We start from the raw sequence: 12,271 nt of genomic DNA, 5'->3' as shown, positions 1-12,271 counted from the left end.
TATGGAAGACGTAATAGTATTATGATGCCTAGCAATAAGGGGGTTCCCACAGATCATTATAGCCTTTCTGTATGCTGCTTTGTACTGTAGCATTTTCTTCTGCAAGGATCTCATATTATTGCTTGCTTTGATTACTGATTTTAGCTTCACAGTGAAAGCTTTATGTGAGGTAGGAAAGCACACTTGTTTCACAGTGGAAGATCAAACACAAGAAGGTAGAAGACAGGATTAGAAGAATGCATTTATTAAGCATTTCTGCAGAATTTTCTCATCTTTTCATTGAAATCGATCAGCAAAACCCCAGATAACTATGTTAATGTTTACATTCGTAAAAAACAACAAACCATCTGATGTCTACCTCTACATGCCATTGTTTGCCCATAGCGTTCACCACACGTCCTTCAATTGGCCTTCTACATGCTCCACAGATGGGGACACCCATTTTGTCATGGCAGGGTAAACAATATAATTCTCCCTTCAACTCCCGAGCATCAGCAGTAAGTTCCTTCCTGTTCAAAAGTTAATGAATTGAGAGGATGAATAAAGGAACCAAACAATTTCAACTCATGAGCGTTTCTGAAAGGAACATTCAAGTTTTAAGCATTTACTTTAGAAACTGTATTTATACTACAATAATTGGTTTAAGTAGCAGCAACAAATTCAACAGCTTTTATTAATAAGACTGATTCCACACTAAACTCAGAAAGACCTGCTAAGTAAGATGCACTAATTCTCTCTGAAAATAGATAGTGAGCTACTATCATTCTGTATTCTGGTTATGTGATGCAAATGTGTTTGAAAGCGGCAGATATGCTTGGCTTGTATTCTAGCCTTATTATCACCAGGTTATTTTAGATTTACATAAATATAACTGAAAGTTAAATGTAGTCTTCTACACCTAGGTACATTTTCCCTGTTGCATCAAGCTTCCAGGAAAGAAAAATACACAATCATAGCAGATAGCTATGTTTATTTTTCCCAGGTACAGAATCGCATATACTCTTCTTTTTAATAATTTGCATGATTAGAATACTTAAAATGGCTAAACTTTAAAAGTGACTGTAATCACTGATGCTCTCAATTGGTTGCCCTTGACACAACATGTTTCTCAAACCAGCCTTTGCTATGGCACTGAAACAAAAGTTTCCTTTGCCTCAGAAATAAACAACTAATACATCTGTGCTGTATGCTATGATGCACCTTGATCTGTGCATCAGTGCAGGATGTAGACACGTGCAGCTACATATTCTGCATTTGCAAACAGTGGTAAAGTGAGAGAGGAGAAAGTTTCTAACAAAAAAGTAGGCTTCAAAAGGAAACAACAAAGTTTGCATACAACTTGACTAAAAAGAAATAACAGAGACAAAATAGTAACTCAAGCAGCCAAAGAGGATTGCTTTTTTTTTTTTTTCTCCTTTCATAACAGAAAAATAAGCTGTCATTTTGCTGCTCCAGAAACCATTGCCTTTGGCCAGACTTCATATTTTCTAAGATACCACTTTCTGCTGCTAATCTCTCACGACTCCCTGACAGGTCGGCTGCTGTCAGGACGCAGCAGCCTCTGGAACCTTGCAGCAGAAGCTGTGTGAGCTAAAGGACCAACTCCACCATCCCAGAAGCAATAACCAGTCAAACAACCCTATAGAGTCTGGCTGCAAGGGATGCAAATCCCACCCCTCTGCCAGTTATATGGGACAGGTTAATGTTTTAAAATGTAGGTGGATAAAGCAAAGGAAACCAGCATTTTCCTGTTCTCCTTTGCAGGATTCAGTTACCCGCAGTTGGCACAGTTGAAATGATCAGGGTGATATGGATCATTTTTGAATATGAGAGGCTGTTCATCAATAATGGCATGGCACTTCTGGCAGATGTACTTTCCTAGGCCTCTGGCTTTTTCCCGGTTATGGCAAGGACGGCAGAGATGTCTGAAACAGCATAAAAAGGAAAGATAAGTACTGCTAACCAGGTACTGCCGTGCAAAATACAAACTGAACATCTATTAGAACCTCATTTCAATCAGCCCTTTTTGTAGGAAAAAAAAAATCTTAAAAACAATGTGCCTGTTAGGCAAGCCACACTCAAAAGAGGGAAAGCTATGATTTTATTTTCCATCACCCCAGGAGTATCATTTCTTCAGCTCATTTGGATTTAAGCTGAGCTGAAACACAGAAGGCAAAGTTTGCTAGAGATTCTCATTGCTGAATGTTTTACTCTGAAAATCTCAAAAATTTAGGTCGGAAGCACGGATGACCCCATAGGTCCTATTTCTGTAAATAACTACACTCATAACATTCAACATAAGAAGTCAGTGGCCATGTAATCCATTTGCAAAACATTCCTGTAATCACAGTTGGTAAAAATATCCTACCCTGTGAAGGATGCCGCTGCACTTTAGGCAATTAGTAATAAACGAGGTGCTAAACCAGACTAAAATTGGAAGCCCAAGTTGAACCAACAAAGTAAAAAAAACGGATAAAAAAAGACAGTGCTTCTGCACCTGAAGCACGACTGCTTTCCCTAGGCTTGCTAACCTAAAGCCATCTTATTTATAAGATATGCATAAGAAAGCTTTAAACAAGAAAAGTTTTAAAAGCACTGACTGCGATCATGCACTTGACTCTGCAGAAACGCTACCAGAATTCCAAGGCTGTAGGAGATAACCATGCATACAAACTACTGAAGCGTTTATTTAAGTTTCTAACTACCACAGCGCCTGTGACTTGAAAGCATCAGTTACTGGAATCATAGCAGAAAAATCCGACACTCCATGTGAAAAAATCAATGGGCTGGACTTGCCTGCTGCCCTCTCAACACTTGCAAAAAGTTTTCCCTCTTATTACATATCACAGTATACCCTACTGGCTCCAAAATGACACCAGCTAGACAACGCGCCTTTGACGAGAAATCTGGTAATGAAGTAGATAAACTGGTAATATTGTAAACGTATACTGGAAAATAAGTTATTCCTAATATTTACATTTCAGTTTTGGAATGCCCTCTTAAGACTTTTTGGCCTTTCCTAAAGCTAAAAAGCTTTAGGAACTTTAACCTCTGACTCCCATCTCTCAGTTCATGTCATTCATGATCAGTAACAGAAGGAAGGGTGAAGATCTACCTGCCAGCATTCTTCACAAATCCAATATCTGCCAATACTTGTTGACAGATATCACAGCAGAAGCATTCTGGATGCCAACTATTGTTCATAGCTTTAATAACACGACCAATAATGAACTCACCTGTAAGAAACACAATACCAGGATGTAAAATACCATGCCAAACAAAGTTAAAAGAAAACCACAACCGAACCGCTACAATGACATTACCATCCTCTCCTCACCTAAAGCCCTCCTCCTCATCTGGTAGGATATATTGCTCTCAGTATTACAGTTTTGCTTCTAAACTCTGGGGTATGGTTTTGGTTGTTTCTCTGCTATGGGACAAAAGCAAATGTCCTTACTGACACACAACCTTCTCTTCTTTACATACAATCCCTTCTCCATGCACATTTCCCTTTCTCTCTGCAATCATCCTTTTCAGTCCCTCCCCTGGTTTTACTTACCTGATCTCCAACTCTTACGAAATACATGCACTTCCTTAGATAATACGGCTTCCTCTTCTCCTTGTAATTTTTTCTTATTCTTTTTCAGGGGAAGACCATTTTAAATGACATCTTTTACATATTTCTACTGCACTAGGGTCTGGAACCAAGATCTGAAGGGGCTCTGTACTCACTACACAATAGATGTGAGCTTGGGTGGCTTTGGATCCACTGCAAATGAACCATAGAGTCAAAACGCAAAGATACAGTGAAGTCTGGAGAATGGGTTTACTGATCAGTAAATCCAACACAAACAACTTCTGACCTACCTAGGAGTCCTGTCCTGTGAGGCATTAAGAAATAGTGTAAAAATTAAATTTGTGCAAGCACAGTGTGAGTATTCTGCACCTGGAACGGAGCCATGGCCACCACACGCATGATTTAGTCATTCTCTACATGGACATTGGGGCCAAGACTCCAGAGCACTGTAAAAGCTCTGCCTGGAACTTGTTGGGAACTCAGCTTCCTAGTGTTGAGGGAGGCTCAGTCCTGGCCCCAAAGAACATACAACTCAAACAGGCATCCAAGTGGAGTGATCAGGCAGGTAACATGCAAAAGAAATGAAAACTAACATTCAACTCCATGTCACTCCCATGAAGTCATAGCTTTTCAAGAATAAAACCTGATCAACTCCCAAAATGCCAGGCGTGCTCACGGCATCATTGCTTACAACAGCCGTGTTGATTTTGGCCACCGTTACTAAATCCAAACACTGGAAAAGCCCGGTCCCCCACAGCCAAAAGAGCAAAGGGACCTGGAAGGCAGCTCTGCCAGCCAGTCACACCCTCCAGCTAATTCACTTACTCTTAACCCATTTGTTGGAACAAGTCAGTAAATAAAACTGATGAGGTTTTAACAGAGTTGGTGCTATAAGGAACTAGGGCAAGAGCAGCAGAAGCTGCTCCAGATGAGGAGCTGTGCCAGCTGAGCGGGGAAAACTTGAGATACGCAGTATCACTCCTCCTTACTACCCCTGGCTGGGGCACTTACCATGCCCAGCCAAAACTGGTTTAGGCCTTCTGCAAAGAAACTGCTGGGTGCTGAAGAGAAAAAGGTCCCTCTGCCTGACTCACCAAAGGGATCCCTCTGCCTGAGTCACAAAGAGATGAGCAGAACCTGGCTGCACGTGGAAGACGCTGGTGTGGAGGAAGAGCAGTGTTTTGGTTTTTGAGGGGTTAAATATGAGGTTTCACAGAACTCCTGAGAGGCGAGGAGCTGAATGCAGAAGAGGAAGCCCTAGCATAAGGGAACAGGATGGGACAGAGGAAGAGGACCCTGTGGAGTGAATGGAAGAACACACGGATCCCTCACACATGGACAGCAGCTGGTCTGCTAAAAGAACAAAATGAAAAACCTGGTCTGTCACATCCTTTAGGTTTGCTCACAAATTACTGCCAACCCCTTTCTTCCTCTCCCTGCTTCTTCAAATCTACAGCTTTAAATTCAAAGTCCAGAGCATCTGCTTCCCTCTTTCTCAATATTCAACCCCTCCCTTTGCACAACAGAAAGGCCTTACTAAGATTACTGAAAGTCATAGCAGATGTGCCAAGGTGTCACAGAAAAATAGGGTGCAATAGTGAAGTAATGACTTCTCAGCCCTGTCTAAGAAAGATGTCATACACAGAGAACACTGAAAAAAGCTTGGAAATGATTACAGTGCAGGAGCATTTACATCAAAAGTGGCAAATAAAATGCAGCTCTCAGCGTCGTGTAGGGGAAGCGTTAGAAGTTCAAGCCTCACAGGAATTTGTTTCAAAAAGACAAAAGGGGAGCAGCTGATTCATCAGATGATTATAATGCTAGATAATAAAGACCAGCCTCGCTTGGAATAGGACAATGTGGATGAGTTACAATAGCCAAAACAGGTGACAAAGACTGGTTAGAGGCTTTCAGCTGCAGGAGAAAGGCCATAGGAGAGTGCATGCATATATGTGGGTATGCTTTATCCTACTAATAATCAGGAGGTCATGAATGGTCTGTTCCTTGGATTATTGAATCAACAGCCAAACTACTCACTCAAGTAACGCAAACATTTTTTTTAATCCTATTGTTTGATAACCTTTAGTAAAAGCCGCTCCCAAATTTCTCTGAAGTCCAGTTCTTTCTGGAACTTCTGATGCTCAGCTGCACAGGGCCACCTCCCGGGGAACATGTACACGGGTGGCAAAACTTGCCCCCAACCATGTATATTGACCTCCCGTTCATGATCAGTGTGAAGTATTTCACCTTGAGGTAACACTTACCGCATTGATGGCAGCAAGGAGCAAAAAGCATTTGAAAATCATGCTCGCAATACTTCCTCCCTTCAAACTGCAAATGGAAAATAAGCCAAGATTTAGAGATAAGGAACATGCCCTTTACATAAATACTGCAACATACCAGGTTGTTTCCAGATGCCACCGGGTAGTAAAAGATAAGGGGCTGCACAGAAAATAGACTACGTGCTAGAAAAACAGATACTAAATTCACCCACCTTAATTCAGCTACTAGTTAGCATGTAGTGTTAATAAAACTCTATTGCTTTAATACTGCTGAGAGAGTAGGGCATTTTTCTGTGTCACCCATTTACATCACAACAGACGTTTAAATTTTGACAGACTGCTGAAAACCTGCTGTAACTAACAGAATTCTGGGCAGGAAATTAGCTTACAGAAACCTTTCCTAGCGGGAAGCATTTTCCCTGAACCCATTTGATCTTTTCCCCACTCTACATTTCCTGTAAGAATAGCCCAGCACACTGGAGGAAATAAGTATGGGGGGAGGAGGAACACCCAGAGACAGATATCTTTGCAATTTATACAGCAGCACAGCCCAAGCATAAAGGGAAATAATGCTTTCCCTTCATGATGTTTATCTGAGGAAATGTGAAGGAACAAAATTCACTAAATCAATGAGATGAAATAGGGAAGCTGATCTTAAGGGATTTAGATTCGGATATGACTTTTCTCAAAGCTTAGAGAAGTTCAGTTGTAGTTCAAGCTCACACAGAAAAAAGCATGTGGGAAAAACAGTTTCAAGGCAGCTCTGCAGCACTGCATTAGCAGCTTAGCTGAATAATATGTAAAAACACGTAGACAAGTATGTCCTGAAATGAAGGGAAATGTTTAGATACCTTCAGGCACCTTATTACCAGACAGAAATGCCAACTAGCCATGTTAAAACCAGAAACACTATATTAGGTACGCTATAAAATGTTTGCATGCGGATGTCTCAAATTGAAACACTGGGAAAAGGGGGATAGCAGGAAGCCCCCATGCCTTTCTTTTTACTGGGTTTAATACAAAACAAAGCAAACTGCATAAAATACTACCTGCAAATGAAGTTTTGGTATATGGATAGAAAATACGGTGATATGCCTCAAGGTTAGCTGTTTCATACCATGAAATTCCACAGATCAAATGCAATATAGGTTTAGTAATTACTGGTACCACATACAAGAGCTATTGGCAAGGTGGTCATTTAATGAAGCAGCCTACAAGTCACTGGAAACTTGGGACCAGCAACTTAGCTCCTGTGCTCAACCTGAATCATGCCTACTATGAACAGAAAAACACGTGCTCTAGACAGAAGCTTCCAGAAATAGATGTCAATAATTTATGAAGTGCTTTTCAAGCGCAGTAAACTCAAACAGACGACTTTTTTTAACTGGAGCTTTCTTCTGGTTGAAAGACAGCGGGCTACTGCTGTCTCAAAGAAAAACTGAAACCTTTGGTTCCGTGAGAATTGAACTTGCTTCCTGCCAAACAATCTTCTTAAAACTGAGAAACCAGAAAGTGTCCTATTTTGTGTGAGCAGGCAATGGAAGTTGCACAGGTTTGCTTGGATTTCAGAGCCGCCACACGTTGATCTGGGCAGACCAAACAGGTTTTCTTTCCCTCTGGTTTGCGCCAGGCAGGTATATTAGGTTACCATTAAGTCTTGTTTATATTTTCAGCTTTTTTTTTTTTGGTTCATTTGTGCTGCAACCTTGGGGATGACCCAGCAGTTCATCAGTCAGAGAAAACCATGAACCCCAGTGGCAAATCCCACAGCATTTATTTTAGGATCAAGGTCATCTGACTGTGGTAGACTGGAGGTCCACGAATCCAATGTTTCTGCACACGACATTTCACCATGGTACAATCTCCAGCTGATATCCAGGTCTTTACTAACTTACTGGAAAGACAGGCACAAAAACTTCTTTAAAGGCCCTTCCTCTAAGGTACTTTCTGGCAAAGTCCATTTTTAGAAAGCACTGCAGGTGCAACTGGAGTAGAAGCAAAACTGACAAATTCATTGCAGCCTCTTCCTTTACGCTTTGTATGGGTTATTACAGAGGTCTTTTAAGGAAAAAAAAAAAATCTGAAAGGAACACTCTCCCCTCACCTACAAACAAAAGCAGCAAGTCACTCAGAAAAAAAAAAAAAGCTGCAACTTCCCTAAACGCTCACAAATACAAGTTTCCCATTATAGAGCTCATAAAGTATTTTATAAGGATTTTCTTGTGTTTCTTCCACTGTGGGAAGCACCTCTCTAAGTCCTTTCATCTCACCCACCACAGCAGCACAGTGCAGAGCAGGCTGGGCCCCTGCAGAAAAAGCCCCTCTTAAGGGGTAGGAGTCATCTCTCCTAACTTCTGCTGGCTAAAAATTGGATGCGTAAAGCTAGGCCAGTCTCCTGGGTGCCCCCGTGGAAGAGAATAGCTGTTTCCGAACCTACGGTGCGATGGGTCGGAGGAATTGCCCACTGACTAATTACACCTTGGGCCAGTCTTAGACTCCCCCTCTACCTGACAGCTCAGGGTTCAGCTCGGGCTGAAAGAGATTTCAGTACTGCAGGATCCCCCAGAGGTCTCTTCCTAAACAATTCTCTCTTATGTTTCCGGCTGTACGCAATAGCAAGACAAACGTGAGAGTGATGACTTGATGCAAGAGGCATCGCTAATTGTGCACTGCTATTTTCTTAACTGTACTGACTTCCATCAAGCTAATTTACATCAGCATTCAGGGTTATATTTCATTGGCCCCCTGGACATGGTGGCCCCGAAGCTCCCCACGGAAGCAGGCTGTTCTGGCGTTATTAGTACAGGACTGCACATTGTTACACTTTGCTGGTATGAGTTTGAGCTAATTGCTGTTTAGGTTAAGTGCAGAAGAAGACATGCTAAGCTGATGATACTGAACAGAACAGAATACAGGTGCAACCTAGCAGGTCCCACCCCTGCGGCTCCTGTGCAACGTGAGGTGCAAAGCTCTCACTCACTCCCTTAAACCACAAGGCCAACACTGGCTGGAAAACTAGCTACACTATCATTTCTAATTTATGCTGAGGAGGACATCAGCAAAAATCCTAGGGAGCCTGGATATGATGCAAGTTTTCCAGGAGTTGTAGCCACCTTCAAAAGGAAAAAACTTCAAAAAAATACACTGAAAGTCCTTCCCTTTCCAGAATCGTTGCTATTGAGGTCAGTGCTATCTCCCAGCCACAGAGGAGGGCTGCCCTGGTACCTGCGAAGGGCTCAGCTCTGACACCGGACCGCAGCAAGCTACGCTGATCTGGGCCCACACACAACCCGGTGACACATCCAGCGACATGGATAACCCTACCAGTACACCCCCTTGCCAGGGGAGCAGAGCCCGAAAGCTTACCACTGCAGCATTTGAGTGTGAACGTGATAAGCAGCTTAATGACTAACTGGGGAAGGCTGCAACGCTTGAGATAGGTGGGGGAAGAATACCTGACTTCCCAGCTGCTAATAGCTGAAGATCCTTTCCAGGGAATACTGGCTTAGCTCAACCAGACACAGAATAAACAAATTAATGCAGGGCTATCAGCAACGCTTCCATTTACCCAAGGGGAACCTGCTCAGAAAAACACATTAACTGGCCACACCTCCAAATGCATCTTCTTAAGGGGTATATTAAACCAGTTTAAGGAAGATACCCTTTTTGCCTGTCTTCCTCACAGTGATACAGATCACCTTCAGTCCTCCAAGCACTGTCAGCCATCTCCTGAGCATCAGCCAACCTGAGCTCATCCTCTGCCTGCTTAGAGTTGTTCCTCCCTCTCCCCCAAATACTTTTACTCAGGACGTTCCCAACCCTCGTGCTGAGGTGCCAAGTCAGTGCTAAACCACCCACTCACATGAAGGAAGAGCAGGCTGTGCCCTTGCCCCTGCTTCTTCCTGAGCAGCACAACCAGGAAGCGTTCCAGGAGTCTCCACCACCATCATTTCACTGACCGCTTCACTGCCAAGTGAGCGCTGTTCTGGCGGCACAGGACACACGTGGATGCACTTGGACTAGCTCACCCTAAAGGGCCTGGCTGCAGACAGAGTAGAAGAACCCGCCAAAGATTTCCAAGCTGAAACAGCCAAAAAGGCATGAGGGCTGGGACAACACAGATACTCACCTCTCCTCTGTCTAGAAGATGCCCAGAACTGGCAAGTACAGACAGGAGAGGAAGTCTAAGTAAGATTTATTCACCTTAATCTGAAGGCTGTCAGACGTTTCGACATGCTTTTGAAAAGTCTCTCTCCAGCAACAGACAGACTTGCTGGTGTGGAGAGGAACTGCAAATTCTCATGGTGGACATTATAAGTAAGGGCTAGAGGCAGAAGGATTGCCCGCAGTTCACATATAACTCTTTGGATGTTTCCTTAATCCTAATCATAATTATTTTATTTCTGTAATAGCTGTGGCAAAAAGCGTCTATTCCTAACTTAAATTTTCCAGTTATCGTGTAACATTTCTGAAGAACAAAGCCATTGCAAGCCTCTGCACAGTCTGAAAAAAATGCAGAACTTTACCAAAACGTGTTTAAGTACCTGGGGCTGTTTTTATTCCCAGGACAATCTATCAGCACTCACTTCTGACTTATTGTCTTTAACAGGAAGCATCACTTTGCAGTAAAAGAATGCTTAAAACCCAACCACAACGAATAAGGATGTTAGCACTGTAGCAGTAGGAAGCAAAACGCCTCTGTGCAGTGCACCCAAACACCACCGGGATGTTTGCCCCTGCTGAGGGAGATTCACCTAGGGCCACACATGAGCAACGGACAGGCTGAATATTCCTGGACTAGGTGCAAACACACTTTCTTTCCACTATAGCCCTTCTCCATCCTCTAGGAGGTACAGGCTTTCTAGAACAGTATTTCTCAAACTTCCATCTCCAAGGACCATCCAACTTTCTGAAAGAGGTCCATGGATGGCCTGATTGTGCCATTGTTTTTTCACACTCAGGAAAAGGAAAAATAAATTACTCATCATTTAGAGAAACATTCTGTTGTTTTAAAGAAACGTTACTAGCACAAAAATGTTTTAGTTTTAAAGCATGTGTGTCCCTCTATACCTGCCTCAGGTCTTAACATGTCAGGACTGACTCTTTATCATGCCTGCGTGTAGGCAGCAACTCATATTAACAATTGCAAGATAATGTGCAAGCATCTTGGAGGTGTTGTGTTTTGTTTTTTAATTGCTACTGCTTTGCAGCTCACCTTTTGATGTCTTAGGGACCACTAGTGGCTCATTTACCACAAATTGTGCAACACTACCCCTAAAGCACTGACAAATCTTTTGATCTTCAAACAAGGTGAGAGGAAGCAAACCCCTGGAATCCCCCGTGCCAGTCTCTTTCCCAACCAGCCACTCCTCCCTCGGCTGCCTCCTCATCACCACATGGCATGGCTCTGTACAATTGATTTAAAATATTACTGTGAAAATAATCTGCTGTGCTCTTGACACAGCAATAACACCTTGTATGTGAGAGCACAGTTTTATGCTTTTAACAAACGGCCAACCTTCCTTTGCAGATCATAATATGACATAAATCCTGCAACCGCTATTGTATGTTGTACTACAAACTATCTGAGCAGGACCTTATTTCTACCTGCTTTGTGAAGTGCTACGTACATTTGAAGCACTGAATAAATGGATTACATATAAACTAGGCATGAACTAAGAATCTGGCATAAGAGTCTATCCCGACTCTGCATTACACGTCAAAGTAAGCTAAGAACACCTTTTTGCAAAATTATTGGATTGGAACTACTCTTAGAGCTGCTCCAGGCTTCCGGTGTGATCACAGACAGTGGATTAGAACAGGGTTTTCAGAAATGCCTAAAGAAATTTGATACTTATTATATTATACTTTAATCTTTCTGAGCCTTTGCTCCCCATCTGAAAACTTCAGCTAACAATTCTCTATCTCACCAGCTCTACCCTCCCTTATAGCAATTGCTTCATACTTTATGAGCTAGTCTCAAGCTTTTACTAAAGCCGCTTTGTACTTGAAATAGCTAAATACTCATCACAGGCGAAGGGAAAAGAAAACTACATTAATATTAAAATTCACCTCTGAGCTGAGGGCAATCCATCTGGGGCAGAGAAAGCGAGTGGGAGTGGTTTTTGCTTTTGAAAGCATTTGAGAACTGCTAATTCAGAACGTCCCAGTTTGCTCTGCTCTGTCTAGAATTGACCTGACTTATGCCTCATTTGGGTTTGGGTGACTGCACACCTTTCCCTCAGCATGCTGACTTACGGACCAACATTTCAACTGCAGCGCTGGCCCCACAGAGCTGAGCAATAAGCCTCCTACGGACTACGGGAGGTTGGGATTTCACTCTGTCTCAGTTCTGCTATAAAAAGAACGTTCTCTACCTACGTCTCATAAAATATATAGATTTTCTTTACAG

The 12,271-nt window shown here is 42.6% G+C and overlaps 1 protein-coding gene across 14 annotated transcripts in view; it reads right to left on the bottom strand.

Moving 5' to 3' along the window:
* The window catches only part of LIMS1 (LIM zinc finger domain containing 1), a 79,599-nt gene that overhangs the window by 6,680 nt on the left and 60,648 nt on the right, over positions 1 to 12,271 (bottom strand). For all 14 annotated transcript variants that reach the window (XM_068925721.1, XM_068925747.1, XM_009665494.2 and 11 more), the window contains 4 exons: positions 5,842 to 5,908; positions 3,116 to 3,236; positions 1,776 to 1,925; positions 359 to 509 (listed from right to left, as the gene is read on the bottom strand). In XM_068925721.1, coding sequence (XP_068781822.1) covers positions 359 to 509; positions 1,776 to 1,925; positions 3,116 to 3,236; positions 5,842 to 5,908 — 489 coding nt within the window. The remainder of the gene's footprint in view (positions 1 to 358; positions 510 to 1,775; positions 1,926 to 3,115; positions 3,237 to 5,841; positions 5,909 to 12,271) is intronic.

The sequence above is a fragment of the Struthio camelus genome, chromosome 1, assembly GCF_040807025.1.
Source record: "Struthio camelus isolate bStrCam1 chromosome 1, bStrCam1.hap1, whole genome shotgun sequence".
NCBI lineage: Eukaryota > Metazoa > Chordata > Aves > Struthioniformes > Struthionidae > Struthio > Struthio camelus.
Note: the sequence above shows the minus strand (reverse complement) of the source record. Positions and strands in the feature narration are given on the sequence as shown.